This window comes from Arctopsyche grandis, chromosome 13, assembly GCF_051622035.1.
Source record: "Arctopsyche grandis isolate Sample6627 chromosome 13, ASM5162203v2, whole genome shotgun sequence".
Classification (NCBI taxonomy): Eukaryota; Metazoa; Arthropoda; class Insecta; order Trichoptera; family Hydropsychidae; genus Arctopsyche; species Arctopsyche grandis.
Window position 1 is genome coordinate 23942632 of NC_135367.1, and position 24826 is coordinate 23967457.

The 24826-nt window shown below is 35.5% G+C and overlaps 1 protein-coding gene across 6 annotated transcripts in view; it reads right to left on the reverse strand.

The window, feature by feature from the left end:
- Positions 1 to 24826, reverse strand: part of LOC143921043 (serine/threonine-protein phosphatase 2A 56 kDa regulatory subunit gamma isoform-like) — a 60502-nt gene that overhangs the window by 6685 nt on the left and 28991 nt on the right. For 2 of the 6 annotated variants that reach the window (XM_077444143.1, XM_077444142.1), the window contains exons 4-6: positions 10499 to 10691; positions 672 to 871; positions 23 to 226 (exon numbers count right to left, since the gene is read on the reverse strand). In XM_077444143.1, the coding sequence (XP_077300269.1) occupies positions 23 to 226; positions 672 to 871; positions 10499 to 10691 (597 nt within the window). Of the gene's footprint in view, positions 1 to 22; positions 227 to 671; positions 872 to 10498; positions 10692 to 12939; positions 13209 to 24826 lie in introns of those variants that run through there. The other 4 variants (XM_077444144.1, XM_077444145.1, XM_077444147.1 and 1 more) reach the window with 3 other exon arrangements.

Here is a 24826-nt window from a genome sequence, read left to right on the forward strand (position 1 = left end):
ACGTTTCCTCAGAAATTCGCACCTGTAAGACAAACTTTTGATCGATATACTTCTTTGCAGCGTTCGTTTGCAAATATGAAGAGTCCAAAAGCAGAAGAAATATCTCATATACGAGTTGGAGATGAGGCCAAGCAGCTTCCAGAGTTGGTTCGTCTTCTTCCGGATCAAACTCTGCACCGTTGGGATTCGACGATGGCGGCAAAGTACGGAATAGATTGATCGCAAACTAAAAACAAGCAACAATATTGACTATAAAGTGAATGGGAGCTTTGAAAAACTCTAAGGACGAAAACACACTGAGTGGTATGTAGTACATTTTTTTTTTTATAGATACTTTTAAACATACAAAAAAAATGCAACACCCCTGCCCATATACATGGTACCCAGTCCCAAAAATCACCCCCTGGAGTGTTTTCGGTGAAATTTTATCCTTGATTGACAGTGATCGATAAAGGTGAATCCCATATTTGAAGAAATGTAGGAGAAACTTGTCGGTTGCATATACGTGCGACTTCCCAAACATATACATTCTGCACGCGCAAGTACACCTGAGTTCGGTTTGGGGAACACCCACTGTCTACGGTCACAGCTGGAAGTCAAGGCCAAATGACGTCCTATACCACTCAGTGTGTTTTCACCCTAAGTGTTTTCATTTACGAAGTAAAGCTCACCATATTGATGATATCGGGATAGATTTCAGGTGGGATCAATCCTTTGAGCATCGAAGTGTATTCGACGAGCTCGATCAGTGTGGTCCTCTTGACGTCCTTCCATTTAAGATCGGACAAAGGCTCTGAAGCAAAGTCGAACAGAACGCAGCACTGCCTCAACTTCTGCACGTACAGGTCGTTGCGATCGTTCAGGGGAGTATCTGAAAGGATTGAAACGATATATGTTATATAATTGGAAAAGTTTTGGGTCGAGGGTGGGTGTATATGTGTGTGTGTGTGTGCGTGTGTACCTCGAAGCAGAGGCAACTGTATTAAATCTTGCACGTTAGTGTGATAATAGTTTCTGTCACGGGTTTTGATGCAAATATCTGGCGGATCATCGACGTTGGATTGGTTGGTGGGGTTTGGTACACCGTTCTGTTGGTTCTTTCCGTTGGTGCCGTTCGGCGTAGGCGTAGTGGTGGTTGTGGTGGTGGTGTTTGAGGGTTGAGCTCCTGAGGGATTCATCTCTTTGCCGAAGGTGAAGCTTGCGAAGCGGAAGGACTTGGCAAGATCCACGGCCGTGTCTGGTCTTTTCGTGTCTGGAGGCTCCGCGGCGGCCACCAGGTCCAGGCCCGAGTGGAAGGAAGGGGATTTTGGAATGCCCAGTGGGGATACGCTGGCTTTCTGCACGAAGCCCGGCTTCTCGACCGCTGGTTTGCTCGCAGTTTTCTCCTTACTTTTGTCCCTGTCTTTGAAGAACATCGCTCGGGTCAACCCGGCGTATGCGGAGAGACCAGTGTGGACCATGGCACATTCGGGACGCCGGTGTTTTTCACGTATCGATCAGGGGAAAATGGTGGCGCGGAGGGGGTGCGGCCCAGACGATTGACGGCTCCTAATTGTGAGTGGAGTCGGGGGTGAGAAAGCTGTCGCGACGCGGGTGGGTCGTAGGAGTCATCACAGAAGCAGGAGGGGTGTTGGCTGGTGGCTGGAGTAGACTGGAGTGTGGTTGTCGGCTTCTGGCCCTCCCCCTGGCGAAAATCGATATACGGTGCGCGCGATACGGCCGACTCCTACACTGCCTACCCTACGCTCTACCTCTCCCATATGTACTCCACTCTCTACTACCGTACTCTACCTTTCGACCCCTCCTGTCGCTTTCGACCCTCCTGTTGACGATGAATTGCAATCGAATTTCCAGCGTAATAAAATATCAGATGGCCGATGTTTATGTTTATGTTTAAAAAAAAGAAAAATCGACGGTTTTTTTATATTGCGTCTAGACTAGGGCTGCCATAATTGTCGAGATGTCAATCGGGACGATTGTAAATTTAATTTCGATTTCAACTGCAATCAACAAACTGGCAGTTTTATTTGAATTTTCTTAGCTTGCGAGTTATTTATACTAAACTACAGGGGCGAAATTTGGGGGGGCTGGGGTGGACAGTCGCCCCCCTAGATTTAAACGGGACTATCCACGTTGTTTAATGTATTATTATGAATAAAATGGTATTGTAAATAAAATGATATTATAATAATAACATTATAGTTTTCAGCATTTATTTAATGCTTATTTTATATTTTTAGTTAAAAAAAGTTCAATGTATTTTCAGGAGATTATTTTGTACTTTATAAATATGCGTTTATACCAAAATCTCTTAATAGATTTTTTAAAATTACTTTACTATTAATTTTATCAATAAAATATATAAATAAAAAAATGATTAACAGAAATAGTTAAAATTCATATACACTCATTTTTTTTTTAAATATAATACACCAGAAAGTCATTCCTTACTGGTTAAAAATTTTGCCCCCTCCCCCCCCCCCAGAAGGAGGTGTACAAAGGGAGTGCTGGAGTAGTACCCAAGGAAATGTAAAAGGGTGAAAGTATTTCCGCAAGGAAGATATGTGGACAAAATAATAATAAATAATTGAAATCTGACAAGATGAGTGGGTGGCGGAGAGTCAATCATATAAGGCTACTGGCTATTGAACGTCACCGTCTCCAAAAATTCCGCAAATTTAGACGTCTTTATTACGGTTAGTTTTCACCATCGAATTATCGAAATCGACTTAAATTTCCATCGTTGACCAAACCGCGCAAAATGACAAAGTTTCAAAACGATCGGAAGACTGTAGGAATAGATACTGAATCGTTAGCGAAGTGAAATATAAAAGAGCCTTGTAAAAATGTGTGAGGTGCGATGGATGAGAGTTTTGGCACCCCTAGATCCCCTAAGCCCCGGATCGTCACTCTCTTCGCACGGCTCTGTCTATACAATTAAGTAATAGCAAGTCACCCGGTGAATTGGTCACACGGAACGAAGATATGGTTAGCTCTGGCGACTCGTATTCGCACTTGTCTTTGGACCCCAGCCATCCTTACACCTTTCATTCTAACATTTATTTGTTTTGTCTGACTAACTGACTGATAGATAGAAAACTGGGACAATTCATGGACTGGGAAACAGATCTATAAGCCAGGGCGTATGGCAGTCCTAGTCTAGACTCAATGGGACAACGCACAATGTGAATCAGCGTGTCTGTATACTAGTTTGGACGGTGGGATACCTTAATGTGTCTTTGTGTACGCCTTGTGTCCTAGAAATATAAAACTTTATGCAAAATCTACTAAATGCACACTGATTATGAAACAGTTTAGGTCTGTGAGGCAATTCTGAAGGAAGGAGAGGGGAGGCTGATAGGGTGACTCTCTATATATAAAGAAGTTTACGACATGGTTGAGTTTGGGTCGCCATCCTGCGAGTTGGGACCGATTAGACCATATTGGTGGCCACGTTTTACTTCCTTCCCGGCCGTCACATTAAATAGTCGTGCATTACAAAATAAAAGATCCAATTCAAAATGTATCTGAACAATAACTTTATTTATGAGGGAGTTTGACCCTTGGGCATATATTTAGTAGGCACAGATTCTATTCAGCATGTGCATATACATACATATGCTGAATAGAATCAGGGTTGAATTTTAATCGAAGTTCATTTTCACTTATTTCCTTTCTTCTGTATTATTTAATTGAAAGCACTAAGCTATTCGATAAATATATTAAAAAATCAAACTAACGGAAAGCTACTAAATGTCGTGTTTTCATAATATATCTAGTAAGTCTACCAAGCTTTATAATTCTACGTCATATTAAACGAAGACGTCTGAAGTCAACGAACGCATTGTGATGTTCCGCTATGACGTATCAGACATCGATCGGCGACCAGCTGATAGAACGAGTCCGATTTTCCATAACTGTCATCGCGACGGTCTAGATTCGATTTTCCGTATAAAATCGAAAAATGTAAACAACTATCAAAGACGGGTATAAAAATAGCCTTAGGTGAGTTGAGTCGCGTCAAGTTTTGTACGTCATTCGGAAAAGTTCTAGACGGGAAAAACAATCGATTTTTCCATTACGAGTCAACATACCGAATGTGGATTATTGAATACAAGGTCACAGTATATGGAAGTGTCAAAAGACGACCGTAATTCTATATATTGAATACATAACCAAATGTTTAATTGGCGTGTGAAAGTCGCACATGGCGAAAATCGATCATCCGATTAATAATTATTAATTAAAAACGTATTAAATATTCAAAATGGAAAAAAAAACAAACAAAAAAAGATTTTTAAACGAGAAGTAAAGAATATTTATAATGTATAATTAACAAAATATTGAGACATCTATCGATATATTTTCAAACTTTTTATTTTCAACTTTCAAGTGTTTTTTTTTTTTAAAACAACAAACAGGCTATTTTCATATTATGAATTTGTTTAGAATATATATTGGCATTGAATTAATGCATGAAATTACATATGTTCAAAATGTAGCTCATACGTAATGCGCATTTAATTGAAAAAAAAAAATGCAATCATGTACTAGGAGAACTTCCCGCCATTTTGTAGGTCAAAGACAACGGTTTTACGACTATCGATATTCTGATTAAATATACCAAACACGTAGAACAATTGTCCACATACATACTATGTCGCATCGTCGTTGATCTCTCCAAATACATATTATATTTGCCGAAGAATATTTGAGCACATCGTGTCTGTTTGCCAAAAGTATGGCGTAGGCGTTGATTCAACATCGCCGTTAAATTTTAGCAACACTGCTAATAATAATGACGGTTATTAATCCGCGTACATAGGCGGCGCTAGCGCCAGTGATTGCCAAGATGATGGGTCTATTGAGAGAATCACTTGAAAAAAAGTCCAAAGTGCATTTTTTTTTAGTCTGTAAATGCAAACTCATGTAAAAAAGGCAGGTGAAGTGTCGTATTGCTATATAAGCAGTGCTATATTACATTCTTGTTTTAATATTATTATTTTGATTTTACTATGAATAACAATCATATGTATATACATCAGTGGCGTGCCGTAAAATTCTTTCTCTTTGTCGTACAGCCTTACTTAATGTGCGCGAGCAGGATACAAGAGGAACAGGCTGTTCCTCTTGTATCCTGCCCGTGCACATTAAGTAAGGCTGTATGACAATAATAAAAAAAAGTTTTTTAAAAACATACCTCTTCTATAATTTGTATATAAAATTATTATTTTGAATAAAAATACCAATAATTTTATTTTACTACCGCCATTTATGTTTAAAACTAATAACTGGATAGACGTCAGGCACTTTTCAGAAATTCAAATTTCAAACGCGTCTTACACGATATTTTTGCACCATCGTAATGGCGGAGGATCCATTTACTTATATTGATGACTAAAATGAGCAATATGGCAAAGTATGAAAACCGTCGGATAAGAGGCAAACTTTTTCCTGAATTGTAATCGTAAGTGAAACGTAAAGGAGGTATGTAAAAAAAGAGAATTTCACCGCACGCCACTGATATACATATAACCAGTGGTGTAGTGCTAAATAAAAAAGAACCAGGTCGGTGTTTAATTTTTACACCCCCCCCCCCCCCACTATTTTCCTTACTAAAAAAAAAGGTTGTATCCTAATATTGGTAGTTCAAATATTAAAATTATTAAAACAAATAGTCTTACTTGTTGAAATTATGATATATTTTCTTATATTTTATAAAAACTTCCATAATGCATCCTCTTCAATATCTTTGATTTTGCAAAACCCGTGTTTGTGTGTTAATAGCAACATTTCCTTTTAGCAATGCTGCCTAAAACCATGTACATACAGATGTATACATATGTCAAAAAACTATCAAATTTTAACATGTGAATTTACAGATGACTATTCATTTAAGCTGAGTTCCCTCATTTTATCTATCCTCAAGTGCCTATGGTCACTAGTTCCAAGAATGTTTTCTTTCAAAGTTTTGGGTGGTTTTAGATAAAAAAGCCAATAAATTTCATTAAACAAGTTTTGAATGTGCTCAGATTACTATTCGATTGTGGTCATCGATTCTTAGAACGAGAGTCCACTAACAATATTTGGAATACACAATTTTTGGCGAAATATTGTTTAATCGTACTCGAAAAACAATTTTTATATCAATCAAAGTGCCAGGGCGGCGACCTGGCTCAAAAAGAAGTACCAGGGCGGCGACCCGGCCCGACTACACCACTGCATATAACTAGTTGTTTGACCCGGCTTCTCTCAGAATTTGTAATATAAACAGCGTAAAAATGGCGAATCTAATAGTAAATATTCATTTGTTTTTTTATTATATTTATTTGAATCGAAAAAAAAATATAATATTCAACCAATTTAATTGTCGTTATAGAAACTTTGTATTGTTTACGAAGTTCCAATCAATACAAAGTCTCTTTCGATATTATATATCGCTATTCTGTCTGTCTCCGATAACGCTCGCCGTACTATACAAGTCGTTTCGATTCAACATACATACATACGTCACAGCTAAACCACAGCCAAAACGTATACGAATATAATAACAAAAGAAAAAAACATTTATATATATATATATATATATATATATATATATATATATATATATATATATATATATATATATATATATATATATATATATATATATATATATATATATATATATATATATATATACTGCTTGTTACCAATTTTTCCTCAAGGCAAAGTGTATGAGCATTTACCGCCATCTATTGAAAATCTATTGAAAATATATTTAATTCATTAATTAATTTTTCTATTAGTGTTTTATATTGTTTAAATGTAGGTTGGTAGGTAGTTTTTATCATTTTTTTTAATAAAATATATTTAAAAGATATTTAAAAAAAATTCGAACGAGTGCGGATCAAACACAGAACCGACACATTTCTTTAAATTTAATAACTTAATATGCCAAAACGCATACGATGATATTTCATCGGGTACAACACTAGTAATATGTAGTATAATAATATAAATAAAAACGAATGCGATGTACATACATATGTATGTACGTTTGTGGTGAGTGCGTGAAGTATGGACATGTCAAAAAAAAAAATATTATATCGATTTTGATTTATTTTTCAGTTTCGGATCAGGTTTCCCTTTTCAGATCCGGTTCCGGATTACCTTTTCAGTTCCGGTTCCAGATTCCTCTGTCAGTCCCGGTTCCAGATTCCTATTTCAGTTCCGATTCCTATTCCGGTTTAGGTTCCTATTCCGTCTTCGGTTCCTATTTCAGTTGCGATTACGATTACAACGATAATTGTTTGTTTTAATACTATAAATATTATAATATAAAATTTTTTATATAAACTTAATTTTAATTTTTGAATCAATCCCTTTTCCGAAACCACCCGTTAAAATATCAACGGGCACAACACTAATAATAATGTATATAAAAACGGGATGTGTGTGCGTGTGAGTATATGGTAAATGCACCGTCAATTATAGATTTCGAAAAAAAAAATGTTTAATGTACGCGAATTACAGAATTTAAAACGGATGTGTGACGTAGACGATCGAGTTATAACTTATAATCAAAGATCGGCGTTGGGACGATGCTTTTGGCAAAAAAATGGTTTTCTATTGTCAATCATGCTTTTTTGCTATTTTGATTTGAATATAAATTGAGCAGTCTATTATATTTGACGAGCAAGCCAACGCCGAAGACTAGTTATATTATTAATTAATTATTTTTACATTGCTATAACAGGAAGGCCTTACAGGTAAACCCCAATGCGCCTTCCTGGCCAATTACAAACAATACAGCATTTTTATTTATTATAAAAGTCGCTGAATTACGAGACACTGACTTAAACTCACAATTTAACGGGACATCTATGAATTGTACATAATCATACTCAAATAGTGGTGACATAGTAGGTAGGAAGAATTTTTAGCCAATTTTTAATCGGGAACCGTTTCAACAATGAAATCAAAGAAAAATCGACCAGGAGTCACAAATATCTAGGTCTGACCAGCAGCAATACAGATATACTCTTTTCAATTCTTTTCAATCGAGGTCAGCTCATGGGATCGAACCCGCCGCCTCTAGGTGTTAAGCAGAAGTTTAACGACCGAGCTATGCTGCTGGCCAATTAATTATATAAAAATCGATAAACACCTGCTTATTTTAACAACAACAAAAAAATTGTTTGCGGCGCATTTAATACAATATCCACTTGCGATTCTGAGATGTAACATGTATAGTTTCTTTAATACGTATATCTAAACATATTATGATTTTTTTAATATCAAAACATTATTTGAACCCCTCCTTCAGAATTAGTGTTTCAGTTCTTCTATACATATGTAAATACATAAAGGTTTGGTGTTGCTGCCATACTTATTGACTTTCTTCTACGTGTGGGAAATAACCTAATAAAGCGAGATAGGATCGGTTCGATATCAGTAGGTATACCAAATTAGCAACAACGCATTGAAAAATACATATGAGAATTTGATGAATTTAAGCAATAATTATGCAAGCTACTTCTTGACAAGAATTGTTTAAAAATTTTCTTACTAAAACCGCTAATCCTGTATAATAAGATAAGCATCGATATGGAAATTTAAATTTTATAACGATGGAGATAAGCCACGACAAGGTGCAGATATATCAAAGCATAGCTCAGTTGAATTTACAGGCATATAAATAGATTGAAATATTTTAAATGATAAATAAATATTAATTACTTTCAGTGCAAATAAAAAAGCACCTTTCACAATATACATATGCATAGTGGTAAAAATTGCATTGTGCAATTTATCTCTACTAATAACTTAATTTCTTTGCAGAAAAATTGATAGAAAAGTCTTATACAATTTCTTAGAGAGTAGCAACTTTTCAGACAGCACATAAACTGTCACAACGTCGAGTAATCCTAGTTGTATTTGTCGCCGTCTTTTAAGAATTTATATAATAATAATTTAATACTTGGGAAAGGCGGAATAGCCGATGGACCCAATTTTATATGTTTCTAAGATGTTATTAAATTTGTTCAGTGTTATGTTCCAGGTATTAAATTTGTACAGTGTGTATACATTTTGAAATCATATTCAACCAACGGCATAGATGAATGGTTAGCATGTAATTCTTTCAATTGTGTGGTCACAGGTTCTATTCCTGGTGTGTGCTGCTGGTCAGAACTTGGATATGTGACTCCAAGGTCGATCTTTTTCTATCAGAGTTTGTCAATTTATCTGATTTCATTCAATAGGTTCCAACAAGTTGGCAAATTCGAGTTCGAAAATGCTACAAAATTTTGTCCACAGATGTCTTTTTGGCTGTTAATCGTTTGACCACAGATTTCGTGTTTAATAAATGGGTTTAAACCAGGTTAAATAATTCTTAATCTGTATAGCACAATCGTCGAGTTGGAGCCATATGTTAGACATGATTAGAGTGTGGATGATTGATTGAATAAAAAAAAATAGTGGTGACACAGTGGGTAGGATGGTTTTTGCCGATTTGACGAGGAACCGTTTCAATAATGAAATCAGATAAATTGGTAAACTATGGTGGGAAACGATCGACTTGGAGTCACAAATATCCAAGTCTGACCAGCAACACAGCATAAATAGTCAGAATAAATTATTTTTTGAACTTGGGATTTCATTTTTTGATAAAAATATAGTAAAATTAAAGTACTATGGCAAAAATTATCACACGGGAAAGTTCAAGGCAGCGATGTAAATCCTTTAATAATTATGTAAATTTCTATTGTCAACCATTTTTTGTGCTCTCCTGCTAACTCGGACAATGGAAAGGTCTATTGTTATTTTATGGCCCTTTAGTTATACATTAATACTAACCACCGAGAGGTTAAAAAAAAGGTTGACAATAGTGAACCATTTTTTTTTAGCCTTCGAGCCTCTTGTCAATAGTAATCACTAGAGGTCGGAATCTGAAGGGGCCGGAAACGTGCCGCCTATTGTTCCATTGTTGTAAATCCTTTGTAAAAAAGGTTCGGCAAACCTTTAACAATGCATTTACAATCTTTGAACAATAAACAGCCCCTTCAGATTCCGCTCTCTAGTAATCATCCTTTTGTCAATTTCTATTAACAATAGAACAATAGAAATTGACAAAAGGATCCCATTTTTTTCTGTGCTGGCGCATTTCCGCGCCGATCTCTGGTAATCACCTAGTTATGCAGCTAGCTAAAAATTTAGTAGATATACATTATAATCTAAAAACTTTGACCAGAATCGCACATGACAAAATATTCTCAGGAACATCGAGGGTCTTCTCTCGATACATTTGTCGTGGCATTACGACACATTTCGTAGCCAGAGACTCAATGAAAGATTTGTTTTGAATGCCCCCCTTTAGGAATACGGAATGTGATTGGTTTTTTCGTATTGTAATGTATATTGTCCTTGTGTGAATATATTTACTAAAATCTACTGGGTGTATGGAAGGAAAAAAATGGAGTAAAAGAGTGGTTATTGAAATTTGTATACTGACTTTCAAACTTGGGCAGGGCCACCAGTTCTCGGTTCTCCGACAGGTTGAATCTTGAGCTGGTGTGTCGTTTGTCTCTCCTCTGCTGGGTGGGGGCTGCGAGGGCCGGGGGGCGGGTCGTCGGGGGGGTCGCAGCCACCGTCGTCGTTGGAGGACCCTCGGTTGTCGGGGGAGACACTACAGCCTCCTTGCCCTGCTGATCGAAACACAAAAAAAGAGTGAATTACGCGTAACGTAACGGTTGAAACATTGTTTACAGTTTAGTTTTGAACCGCAGAGGTCAGCTGGGAAGGTTCCAACGTAAACAAAGTAATTTTATTGTCCTTCGTGCGGAACGTAAACAGAACGTATTATAAAATGGTGTGGCTCTGCTTAAGCCAGCACATGCTATTCTCGAGCGGATTGGCATACAGTTTAATGATGCATTACTTTTTTTTTTAATTCACATTCAAGAACTCTTACAGTAGTAATTCTTAACCTTTTTCAGTTTGTGGCACCTTCAGATTCGATAGAAAGTATCGACTTGCGATTAAGAAAAGCATGTAGGAAACATTTGTATCAAGTTTGTTATATTTCCATTTGGGCCTTACAGGGATGTTTTGTATTTGTAGTTGTTTCTTACATATTTATTGAAACTGGCTGTAGGTGCAAGGCATTCCTTATGTTATATTTTATTTGATATTTTTACTTTATCTGTTATTATTAAATGCTATTTTTTATGTTTATGTATGGATGTATTCATGTTTATGTTTAATTGTTATTTTGTGTTATATTTTTTGACCATTGTGGCGCTTTAGGAATTCCTGTTATGCCACAATGGTCTGTTTAGAATAAATAAATAAATAAATATTGGTAAGCTGCGCTCATGGTTATTTACTTAATTTTAATGTGATTTATGAGTGGAATCTACTCTCTTCCATTTGGGCCTCGTTGTGATTTTTTTCCTTATGTTCATTTTTCTTTTGTTTTATAGTATTTTTCTATTTTACCTTTTATTTCTTTTCAATCTATGAATTATTACTATTATTATTATGATTTTAATTTTTCTCTCTTATTTTCCTATAATGCTACAATGGTCCAAGCTAATGTTTAAATAAATATTATACTCACTTTATATTCAATGTGAAATTAAGAATAGGATTTGAGGATTTTATTTATTCTTTTATTTGATTTTTTTCACCTTATCTTTCCCATTCCTTTTTTCGTTTACTATTTTTTTTTATCATATTTTTCTGCTTTTGCTTTTTTCTTTTTATTTTGTACATGTACATTTATATTGTATTTTGTTTTTGTGTTCTTCTCTTTTTTAAATGTAGGCCATTGTGGTGCATTAGGTTTCCTGTAATGCCACAATGGTTCAAAACTATAATTGAATATTTAAAATAAGCCGCAGACGGATATTTCAAATATTTATTGATCAAAAGAGATTTTTTTTAAATAAATTCATCTGCAACGTTTTAGAATTGAAAAAATGAGCCACAGGTGAAAATTTTTTATACAAATTTAATCAAAATATTTTTTTTACAATTTATTTGGGAATATCAAACAAGGTACATATGTGTATCAACGAGATTGATAAGCTGTGTATTAAATCATAACTTCAAATTAATGTATAATATACTCTCCCTTAAGGTCACGACACGAGGCCTAGGGAAACGCCTGGCGATTTATGAATGTTTAATTATTAAATAAATATAACGCATTTCAGTGAAAGATTTTTTAAATTTTGCTTATTAAAATTTTCGAAGAAAAATATGCAAATTTTTAATAACGTAATTCGGAAAGGAAAATGATGCTTAAATATTTGATTAAACTTTTTAGGATTTCATCGTCGAATTATATTAATAAAAAATAATAAAGTGCCATGTTACAGTTAAATATCGTTACAACGAATTTTAGAGACCCATTAACTTGTTTCGTTACATTTAATATTCTTTATAATGAAATTGGAAACTGCTGGAAAGCAATTTTGTTTGGAATTCGTTATGCAGGAAATTTAGCTTTCGCTATAGCGGAGCTTAGATAAAAGATTCTGATCGTCGAATCACTTAATCGCCACGCGTTTATAGAAACCGATTCGATTATTTTATTATGTGTTTAGTGCCAACCCTTGACACTACCTCTTGAATATATCCCAAACTAACGAAAAATATTCACTGTTTTTTTTTCAATTTCATTACTATCACAGGATATTTTTACATGTCACTGTGAATAAACCAAAATTAATTTCGAGTCATATCTTAAATAGGAAAGAGCGCGCACCAGTGCGCTTATGGCGATGAAGTGGTTAAGAATGTTTCAGTTTTGGATATGGTCAGCATTCAACACCTTGAAAAAACGAGTCTTCTGAGATTCTAGATGAAATTTGAATTGAAAGTTCATGTACTTATACTCCACAGAAGACTCGCCTTTTTAGGGAGCACTTATTCAGAAAAGGGACTCACCGTATCGGCGGGCAGGTTGTTCTTCCTCCGTCTGAACATATTGCCGAAAGATATGGCCGTCATGTTAACTGTGGACGTTATCACCGACATGAACATCAAATGTGTCAGATCACACCAAATTCGAAAATGTCACCGAACGCACTCGCTCTCCCCGTACAAAGATCCAAAGATCCAGAGCAACATCACCGAAAGTCCGAGACACGGTCACGTCTCAACGACTCCATGGCACACTCTTGGGTCTATCCGAATTCACATGCTACACGTACCGACTGAAAACGAAACCGGTCGAAGATGATGTTGACGTCTTCACTTTCGTGAGAGACGAGTTGTGGGTTGGCGGTCGAGGTAGGAGGGGTTTTGGGCAATTTTGGGTTTGAATTGTGTGTGTTGAGCTATGGCCAGCTCCCAGCTGTGACTAGCTCAGGCGTGGGTGCAAGTGAAGAGACGATTTTATCTATATTTGCGCGACGACTATTCCACATAGTGGCACACGCTCTTATCTCGTGTGAAAATCAATACGAATATAATACGGAGGCAATCTTCTTGTTAATTGGCCGCGCACTGCGAATGATCCAGCAGAATTGACCGAAATTTAAATTTGCCTAAATTGGGAAGCATATTGTCTGTGGGTTGGACGGCAAGCCGCGCGAGGCTGCCTCGAGCCGTCACTGGATTTTGATCGTGATTCTTTGAGGTAACCAAATGCAGCAAAAGAAACGTTCACACAATGAGGAAATTCAGTTCGACTTGAGGCAACAATCAACTAGTCAATTTATAAGATGAGATGTGGAGAATGAAAACTTGTAACTAGAAATCGGTTGGCAATAGTGAACCATTTTTTGTGGGCAAAAGAAACTTGTCTGACGATCTTTGGTTATAACTAGAGGTAGGATAGTCACAGTGCTATCCATTGTTCGGCAAACCTTTAACAATGCATTTACAACCTTTGAACAATACACGGCCCCCTCAGGCTCCGGTGACTAGTTATAACCAGAGACCGACGGACACGATGCTCGACGGCAAAAAAATGGTTTACTATTGTCAACCATTTTTTTTGCTCTCCAGCTTTCTCGGGCAATGGAGGTCTATTGTTATTTTATGGCAGCATCCTCGCCGCCTAAGTTTGCTTATAACTGTATGGAGTGATGGACTGTATTTGAGAAAACAACGATAATCATGACAGATAGCGTGAACATTGACAAGCACACATACTTAAAAATGCTCATTTGTACGCGGACAGCTGGGCGAGACGCTATAGTACACAAGAATGGAGGAGATCGCGCCGTGACCACTGACGAAGACAAATGCTTATTTGTACACGGACGGCAGGGCCACCGTGCGGGGATGGAACGAGGGGGCGATGTGAATTGACCGGCATACTAGTAGACTCAAGTATCTCCCAAGTGTGCTTCAATTCCTTTCCAAAACTAACCGTTGAAATATCAACGGGCACACCACTAATATATTTTAAAAGCGTATCAATCAAATGCAATATATCTGCTTAGCGGTACAGTTCTATCAATCAACGTTTATATGATAAATGATGAAAGTCAAGTTTTAAAAAACGCGTGCGGTCTAACGCAACTTTACAAAACTGATAATTAGTCACCGGAGCCTGAGGAGGCCGTGTATTGTTCAAAGGTTGTAAATGCATTGTTAAAGGTTTGCCGAACAATGGATAGCACTGTGACTATCCTATCCTACCTCTACTGATAATACACACAAAGATATTTTTATTAGTTGCACTTCGCCAATTGGTCTGACAAACCGCCTACATTTTTCCGATCGCTTTGAAACTTTGCCATTTTGCGAGGTTTGGCCACCGATAAAGATTTCAATTGGATCCGCCAAGTCGATGGTGATATATGTGTAATCGTAATAAACATGTTTAAGAATCCAAAAATTTTGGAGAAGGTGACAGATAACCACTGCCTTGTTTGTTTGAATTTCCGTACCTCACACATTTTGTCAGATTGTAATTGTTTAACGCCTAAAACTTTATCATTTTCTCACTATATCTCATAAAATTTGCATTATAGGCTCTCATTATCTCTCATATATAGTTTTAATTCACTAATAGGTTATATAATGAATGATAAAAATGGTCTTATAACATTGAAATGGCTGATGCGTTGTTCGTTCTTTGGCCAAGGCGTTCTCGTCGCTTGTTTGAATCTCTCTTTTCGATCTCTTCTACATATTTTTGTTTTCAACTCTCTGATTTTGGCGTCTTTTCCGAGCTACGATAATTTACAAACCTTTTATCATACTAAATTTTATAAGCCATTTTAAGGTCGTCCCACTTCGTTTTTGTCATCCCACATGTCGAAGATTAGAACTGTTAAAACTTCGTTGTTGAAATAGTGAAATATAAAATAGAAAAGGCATTCACATATTTTGTAATAAAACTTGCGGGGTACATACAAAAAAATACCAGATATTGGTTTTAGTATTGTGTCATCGATTTCGTTTGGCAGTAATCGGCCAATACATATTTCTACAGTTTCTGATTGCTTTGATTAGCTTCCATTTTCTCCAGCATGTTTACATGCTGCGTTGACCCAAAAATTAGTTTATTATTATTATAGAGCATTAAAATATTTTTGGTATTAGTTAAAAAACTGTAGTAAAAAAAGAGTTTTTTAAAGTAAGATTTAACGATACTGTCAATGTGAGGAGCAAAGTTGTGGAGACCAAAGGAGGAAGTTTCACAATGACGAGTCGTTGAACCGCGACAATTGCGAGTGCAACGACGTTTAAAATGCACACAAACGATCGAGAGATAGATACACGCACAGGAAGAACGATTTAATAAGGAGGGAAAAAAAAGGACGAAGGTTTCGTTTCGAAACGTCAAAAAGTGTGCACGCATAAATTAAGTTGGTGGCATTGTTGAAATGAACGGTGGGAACGTCTCACAGGAAGTATATACTATGTATGTAAAATTGTATGCCCATAATTCAGCTAAGTCATTTAAATTTTGGGGCAGAGTAAGGATAAAGATTCAAAACGTGTAGTCTGCGGTTTTGGGTACTACTCCGTATGTAAGCAATATTTTAGCCAATATTTTAGCACTCTTGCACGTTGCGAGAGGCCTTAATTGCCTGACCAGGTTATAATGTTAGATTTGCTTTATTGGATTATATTTTATGATGCTTTATCTTTTCTAATTAAGATTACTTTTTTGTATCTGATTAGGTCATACATAGCTGCAGTTGATTGACATACATTCGATAATACAATATTTTAGAATGAACCTATGCATATTGTGAAATGTAACTTATTATTAGAGATCGGACCCGAAGCGTGCCGTTCATTGTTAATTGTTCGCTGTGCGTTTTCCAATTTTATGAAGAACCTTTTTTTTAACTCTAGCTTTGTAAATAGATCCAAAACGCCCTTTACTTATTATACTACTAGTTGTTTTACCCGGCTTCGCTCAGTATTTGTAATGTAAACAGCGTAAACATGGAGAATCTAATAGTAAATATTCATTTGTTTTTTTATTAAATTTATTTGAATCGAAAAAAATATAATATTCAACCAATTGAATTGTCGTCATAGAAACTTTGTTTTGTTTAGGAAGTTCCCAACCAAAGATACTTACAAATTTGAAATTATATATTAGATTATTCTATTCTACTATACTATACTAGTGTTTTTACCCGGCTTTGCTCGGTATTTGTAATATAAATCGCTTATACATGGCCAATCTCATAGTAAACATTTTATTAAAATTATTTGAATAGTTTTATTTTATTTAAATTTTTTTTTTTTTTTTTTTTTATTAAATTCAATTTACGTCACGGAATCTACGACCCAAACAAAAATACATACATAATCTTCGAAATTATATATTAGATTATAAATACTTGCCACACTGTGATTGACAGCGAGTGGCCAGGACTTATATTTTATTTTATGTCTCCAAATATACCGAATACAGGGTCTTCATATTTTACGTATTATTCATCAAAACCTCTATGATTCGAATTATGCCATTAGGAAATAAAAAAAAATTGATCAACAGAAATAATTATTTTCGCAGGAAGCCTCTTGTACGCGTGTCTCGTACAGATGCGAAAGAGAGGGAATTCAGTACGCGCCACGCTCAATGGTCAGTGTGAGAATGATATTCGCATTGAAATGACGGCTCTGCTTCTGCATTTATTGCACTTATTTTATATTATTCGACGTTAAATACACGATAAAATAATGTTTATAGCTAACTAGTGGTGCTACACGGCTTCGCTCGGTTCCACTTTTGACGATATCTTTTGTTTTAGCACGGATATAATAAAAGTAACTTGAAATGGAAATGCAATCTAGTAGTGAGAATATTGTCGAACCATGAAAAAACCATCACTTGTTTTTTTATTAAATTTATTTGAATCGAAATAAAAAAAATATTATTTAACGACCAATCACAAACGTCTTTGACCAATCCAGCCAATTAGAAACGATTTTGACGACAGCCAATCAGAAACGAATTACAGGCGCCGTTTCGGTTTTATATATAAGATTACAATAATTAACCTCGCAGATTTTGCATTTTTATTAGCTTAAAACACACACTTTTAACTGAATGCTTAGAGTCCAGCACAGTGGCTAGCGAATATTTTAGCACAGTAAGGCAAGTGATAAACGAGCTAATCTTGTGCAATTATATACATACATATATAATTGTCCTCGTCAAACTGCTGGTTAGGTTTGGGGGTTTTGTGACTCCAAATCGATCGTTTCTCTATCAGAGTTTGCCAATTTTATCTGATCATTGTTGAAACGGTTCCTGAAAATTGGTATTAGTTCATTTCCTGTTGTCACAAAATCTGTGTGTATAATTTGTAAAAGTTATGCACAGTAATCTGAAATCTATAGACATCTCTATAATTTCGTGTTTATTACATGTATAAAAATTGTAATAATAATTGTAGACAAAAATCTAAAAATAAATAATCCATAGATGTATCTATGATTATTATTTCTGCACTGATTAATTGTTATATGCTATGTATTCTGATTGTATATGTATTATTGTATTTCTGACCGTTATCGTACACTCGTCGCATTGGAGCGATCTGTAATGACGAGTGTATATTGATTGTAACAATAAAATAAAATAAAAAATATATACGTATATGTATATAATAGTCCGGTTTAATTGTGTACTATTTGGATCACTATCATTCTGTATATCACCACCCATATTTTCATCACTCTCTGTATATTATCTTCTGTAAATTATACGCGGTTTATATGGTTTAAATACATATATGGTTTATGACAGGATTCAATGTAATGCATGTAGAATCAATTATTAATAAGTCCGTTGGATATTTTACCCAAAATCATGTTTATATAGCCAGGATTATAATTAAAGAGCGGACCCAGAGCGCGCTGTCCATTGTTCACATGTTGTAAATGCATTGTTAAAGTTTGCCGAAACTTTTTTACAAAGCATTTACAATAATGGAACAATAGACGGCGCGTTTCCGGTCCTACCTCTAATTATAATGCGGAACGAGAAATACAATCTCCTGCGCCTAATAATCCAGGGGAAAATTTTCAGGGAAAAATAAAAAGAATCTTCGGCAGTGGTAAGGCCTCAGCACCCGAGCACTATTCTGAGCAGCCTTTGACAAAGTACGAATGGGACATCTAGTATCCGATGTTTTGGGAGGACATGGCACGTGAAGAAGAAGAAGAAAAATTGTGCAAAATATGTGCATCTTATGAGACGGTTCTCTAGTCGTTTTCGATGTATCAAAAAGACTTCGAAAATGGCAATTGCACAGTTGATTGAATTACCTGTGTGGCGAGTGAACGCAAAGTCAAGTGGAATTCAATCAACGATGACCAGAAAGGAAGCCGTGCGCCATTGTATCCGGAGCGTTCAATTCTGACTTTTTTGTTGTTGTTTTCTCGTCCGGTCGTTATTGACCCACTGCGGGTCGGAGCAGGGTTAAAAGAGGCGAGTCGTCGGCACAGCCTTGAACCCGCCAACGAGTGGACGAGCAGACATAATTAGTGTGTCGAACGATCCAAAATCACAACGGATCAGAGACAAAATGACGTATGGCGCAACGCGGGTATATTCGTGGCGATACAACCCGGCAGTTTGGGTCAGAAATAGTACTGTCGTGGTGATTGCTCTGGTACTTCTGGGACAGTGCATAGCGCTAAAGAAATACATATGCTCATTCGCGGCAACTTGAGATTTTTTTCTGAGTTTATTTTATTTATATTTTATCATGATGCTATTGCGGGCTACTTTCTGAGCGACACCCATGGTATTAAACTTGTTATCTATATCCACTGCGGTACTGCAGCACCCCCAAGGAAATTGAGAAAAATTTAATATTATTATATACATAAATGTATGTACATATATTATATAAAAATATCAATATTATTTAAGTGTGTATTACGCTCGCCCGTACACCGATACATCTAATAATGATCATACATTGCGGTACTAATATCAGAAAGTGAGGCATCATTAATGATTTTGAGCAGTACGGTTTTCGATGGAATATGCCGAGTGGGCGAAGGAGGGGCGCGGGGGCAGCTAGAAGCTTGGTCCGTACTGCACTCCCAACAGTACACATTTATTTTTGCGTTCGTGTGCGCGCCGCGCTCTCGACACGCTCCTCACTTTTCCTCATTTCTTCTGCACCTTTTGTCTTTCCTTCTACACCTCTTACACTTTCCACGTTTCTACACTTCCTTCTACACGTCACTATTTAAGTTGGTATCAAAATTAAGAGAAGCTGCAATCTAGTAATATCGATGCATTTTCAATTAAAGAAAACTTAAAAAGTTAAAAACTACCTCTGAGCCAGAACGGTGTTTTTCATCAATAAATAGAATAAAGACATACATATATAAGAAACACAATGGTTCAAGAAAGATTGACGGCTTTGTCTATGCTGTAAATTGAAAAAAAAATGATTATGAACAGTGAAAAATTTAACGAAAAGGTGATAGACCTTTTTTCAAGGAAAAAAGACAGAAGAATCAATTTTTTAATGAAATAAAATACATATAATGTTTAATTTTGATAATTTTGTTGTTAATAGTAAAATATAATCCAAATAATCATTTATTTTTATTTTTAATCCACGAGCCGCCACTGTCTATATCTATGTATATAAAAATGAATGTCTGTATGTGTGTCTCGAATAGTGTCCTAAACCACTGAACCGATTACGATGGAACTTTCAGGATTTGTTGTATGTATGTCCGGGACGATTAGTGAAAAAAAAAAACGGGACAAAAATAAACAAACAATCGAATAATTTCAAATGTGTTCACCGCCTGCGTTTTTCCGAACGAAATGGGAACGGGAACAGGAATTGTATAAATTATTGTGGCATTGCAACGCGAGCTGTGTTCAGCTAGTATATATGTATATAAATTTGAAATCACATTCAGCATAGACTAGGAGATAGCATATAATATATGCGAAAATTCTTAATGGTTTTTCTTAATAATTTATTTAATTTAATAAACTGTTAATTTTCCCAACAAAATAAACAATGCTTTCGAATAAAGTGGTCAAGGGTTAAAATCCCACCGTTGCTGCTGGCTAGATCTTGGATTTGTGACAATTATCAAATATCACTGAGACCTCTATTATCAAATTTGCAGCATTTTAATACAATTCAGCGAAATTCGAGATTCTGAAAACTGGAAATTTGTGAGAAAATGGGTAAGGTTGCCAATTTGTTGGAATCGTTTCAATGAAAATTAGATAAACTGACAAACTCTGGTAGGAAATGATCAACTTGAAGTCACGAATATCCAAGTCTGACCAGCAGCACTCCATAAATACTTGAAATATTATTTTTCAATCGAGGTCAACCCAGGGGCTCGAACCCGGGAACCTCTCGGAAATTAGCATTGACGCAACTAAGTTATGCTGCTAGCTGTTAAACCTTCGAATGCTGACCAACGCCGATCGGTTTTTTTCCAATATGTCCATGAGCCTTAAATAAGTTTTTGAGTATGTAAAAAATAGACAAGAAAACTACCTGCTAAGTCTTTCCAGGTAGCATTGAACATGGGTCGTGTAATCCGTGTCAATGTTTATAAAGACTGGTTTACACAGGAATTTCATAATTTATAATCATAGCAGAATTTCTCGATGGAAATCCCTAACTGCTGAGTATTTTAGATTGTGGTTTGGCATTTAGATTGTGAGCATTAAATTTTAACAACAAAGAATATGGAACTAGTTTTGGAAAAATACATTCATTAATAGACTTCTTTTGTCTATTTTATATTTTTGCAAGATATATTAGACAGTTTAAATACACCTTTACAAAACTCGAAATCTTCGGCGTTAGTTATCTAGGGTTTGTTTGGATTAGCTACAATTTTTATACCCGCTTTCTATTGGATTTCTAAATAATTCTAGTTGAAAATGTAGGCGAAATTTTCAGCTTGGCGGGATTTCAACAGAAAAGACTTCAGCACTTAAAGAGTTAATTAAGTTAATTTTTGGATGAGCAAAAAAAGCGCTAATTGATCACTGTGTGTTCAATTAACACTTCTGTATTACTGATTTCCCAGTAAATAGTCAGAATAAACCGATAAATCGACAAAAAAACCGGTAAGTCAAAATGCTCTGCCGATACATTTGATGACTTTTGGTTTGCTTTGAAATTTTGACAATTTTTTGTAAGAATAATTCAACGTTCAGTTTGAAATATACATATATGTATGTATGTTTGTATATGCGAGTAGTCAAACAAATGACATAATAAAAAAATACATTTTAAGGCACAAACAAGATTGACGACTGATAAACTAGCTATAACACAACCGATTTTGCCAGAATTGGCCGTCAATGTCTCTCTAATAATAATAAGAAATCGTCTGACCCGGCTTAAGGGTACGTTTTGAATGGTTCCATTGAATGGATTCATTAGAAACGGTTCGGTTAGTATTGTGGGTTTTTTAAGATCTGGTTTACTTGGCCGTGGCGAGTGTTAATTTTCGTCGGTATCTAATTTGGAAGAGAGGTCTCTTTGACCCAGACGACCTGGTCCTGGCGTAATTTGCACCAGGATTAATTCGGCATTGGATGAATGCTAATTTGGTTTTCGCGTTTAAAAGCGTTTACGAAGTGGACGACTCAAAGTGTATCATTTGACGATCAATTCTATAGCGAGATAACTATTAAGTAATTAAAATCAGTGGGAAAGCGACGTGAGATTTTATCGAGGACACTTTTGTATTACATATATTGGTATAGGGGTAGAATTAACCACCAATAATGTTCCATGAAAAAGGGATGGGAAGGGTCACTCGTAAATTAAAGTTAATACTACACATGCACTAATTATTACACAATTATGTATCTCTTAATATAAAGTGTCGTGGGAAGACGAGAAGACCTCGATGTATATGATAAAACTATTTTGGGCTAAATCGCTAAATGCATATAAAACATGGCAAAAGAGAAGTGGGGCTTGGGATCTGATCAAATGTTGATAAGTAAATAAGTTAGCAAATTTACAGGCCAGATCCGATCTGGACAGGTAAAATTGAAACAGATCAGTCCACATCTGACAGTACTAAAGATCGTATGAAGTCTTTTATGATTTGGCTCTTACAAAATTGAGCAGATTGATTAATCTTATTTTGGGATATCAATGTTGTTACAAAGCCATTTTCCGAGTATTCAACGACATACCACTTTATCAAACTTACTCAACCATGAAGAGGGCTAAATCAAATAATTAAGCGATTGGATTAGAGATGTATAGTAACAAGAATAGCCGAGCTGAGTAACTATGGGGTAGATAGTCTGGAGTGACTATGGTTGGTGGCGTGGAGGAAATCGAGGAAGAGGAAAATCGACTACGAAGAATTGGTTCGATTCTTTTTTGGTAGTTTTAATTATGTGTATTACTAATATAGACAAATAAATCACATATTATCGTTTCGCATCCGTTAACCTTTATCGCGCTTCACAGCTCACCGACAGACCGTGCTCATCCACGTGCATTTAATTCGATTTAATCATAAAATTCTAGTCTATTTATGAAAACAGACATCCCCAGCCTCCTACTCTACCCCTCCCCCTCACTTTCTTTCTTTTCCATTGTGAAGTCTTTCATGTAACGTTTTGTCCTTTCACTACTTTGAGGGTGTTGAACAATTTTCAATAGCTTTGATTATAATTCATGTCGCTCTTACTATATTTTGAATAGATTATAGCCTGCTTGAATGTTAAGTTGAATAACCTTTGAAATACTATTACTAATATAGAAATATGGTGTGTAAGAATGGGTGATGATGTAAAAGTGGTGCATAGGTACAAGTGATGGTATACAAATATGGGTCAAACTTATACGAAATTTTGTGAAAGATTTTCTTCTTTTTAATATTAAAACTAGTTCCAGGAGATGTAAGGCGAGACTGGCGCCAGAGATTCTCAAGATACAATATGAGTGAGAATCATGTATGTATGTATGGAAAATTTTTTGCAAGGTTGCGAAGTTGTCACATTCCAACGCTTAATGGTCAATTAGGCGGATGTTTACATCGATTTAGTAATTTCAATTACGTTTTGAATCGTAAACGTGGGCGAAGAAGAGGTCAAGGATTTTTTGGTTGATAACAATGCATAATATAACCTGAAAATTCCAGAACGATTTGACCCTCGAAATACAAACTGCATGTGTATTCAGTGAAGTGACTTCACGACATACGAATTTGAAACCAGGCAGAGCTGGGCACTTTCGGCTTATATTTCGCCTTTTGAAAACAATGACTAGTTTCGCCAATGACTTGTTTTGAAAATATTTATCATAGTAAGGACAAGGGATTGCAATTAACCGCTAAATTTCATTGACCGGTAAACTGTAAATAATTTTTCCCATTACCTGTAAGTAAACAAATAATGTTGATTAAATAATCGTATGTGCCTAATTTTCCTAAAATCGTTAACCTATGTAGATTGAACCGTAAATAATTAGAAATAAATCTCAGATGAATAATATCATATTAATACATTCGTAATAATAAATAATTATAATTGAAACAACCGTCTGATCGCATTTATTTATGACTTGGTGGGTCTGTGTTGCCACTCTCAAGCGTGCATCAGTGTAGCCAATCTTACGAACACATCAGCAGTGCCACAAGAGAACTGTCAAACTGACGCAAGGTTGGCTACAACTAATTATAATGAGTTACTATTACTATATTACCACTGTACAAAACTTCCAAGATTAATAAGAAAAGAGAGATATGATGATTTTATTGTCTTACATACCTTCTATTCATCCTGCTCAAAATTTTAGTCATTTAGGACATTTAATACTGAAAAAAAACAAATTCAAGACTATATCTAATCTACAATACGAAATTTATCTAGTGAGTGACTATTCCGGTTTATCATTTAAACAATGAAGTTGTAATCATTAAAAAGTTGTAATCCATACAGTTTAGAATAGTTTATCAATGTATGTATGATTGTCCATAAATGAGGTTTACATGTGTTTGTTACAAGCTTGTTTTTAAAATGAACTTTTCAATCATCTGATAAAAAAATTAGTATGTATAATAAAAGACCTTACAGCGGTTTAAAAATAGTTGAACTCCTTGCGGAACGGTCAGATTCACATTTAAAAGCGAATATCACAAACACAACAGTCCGCATAGAAACGTCAAACTAAAATTACCGTTATCCCCAAGCCGTATAAGCCCTAACAACTTAAAGTACTACTAACATCTTCTTACTTTCGCTTATATCACGATCAATGTTTACAACAATATGAGTGACCTAAATAAATAAGAGAGGTAATGAGAACCTGAAGAGCAAATTTTATATAATATAGAGTGAAAAAAAGAAATAGTTATAGGCGTTTAAGCA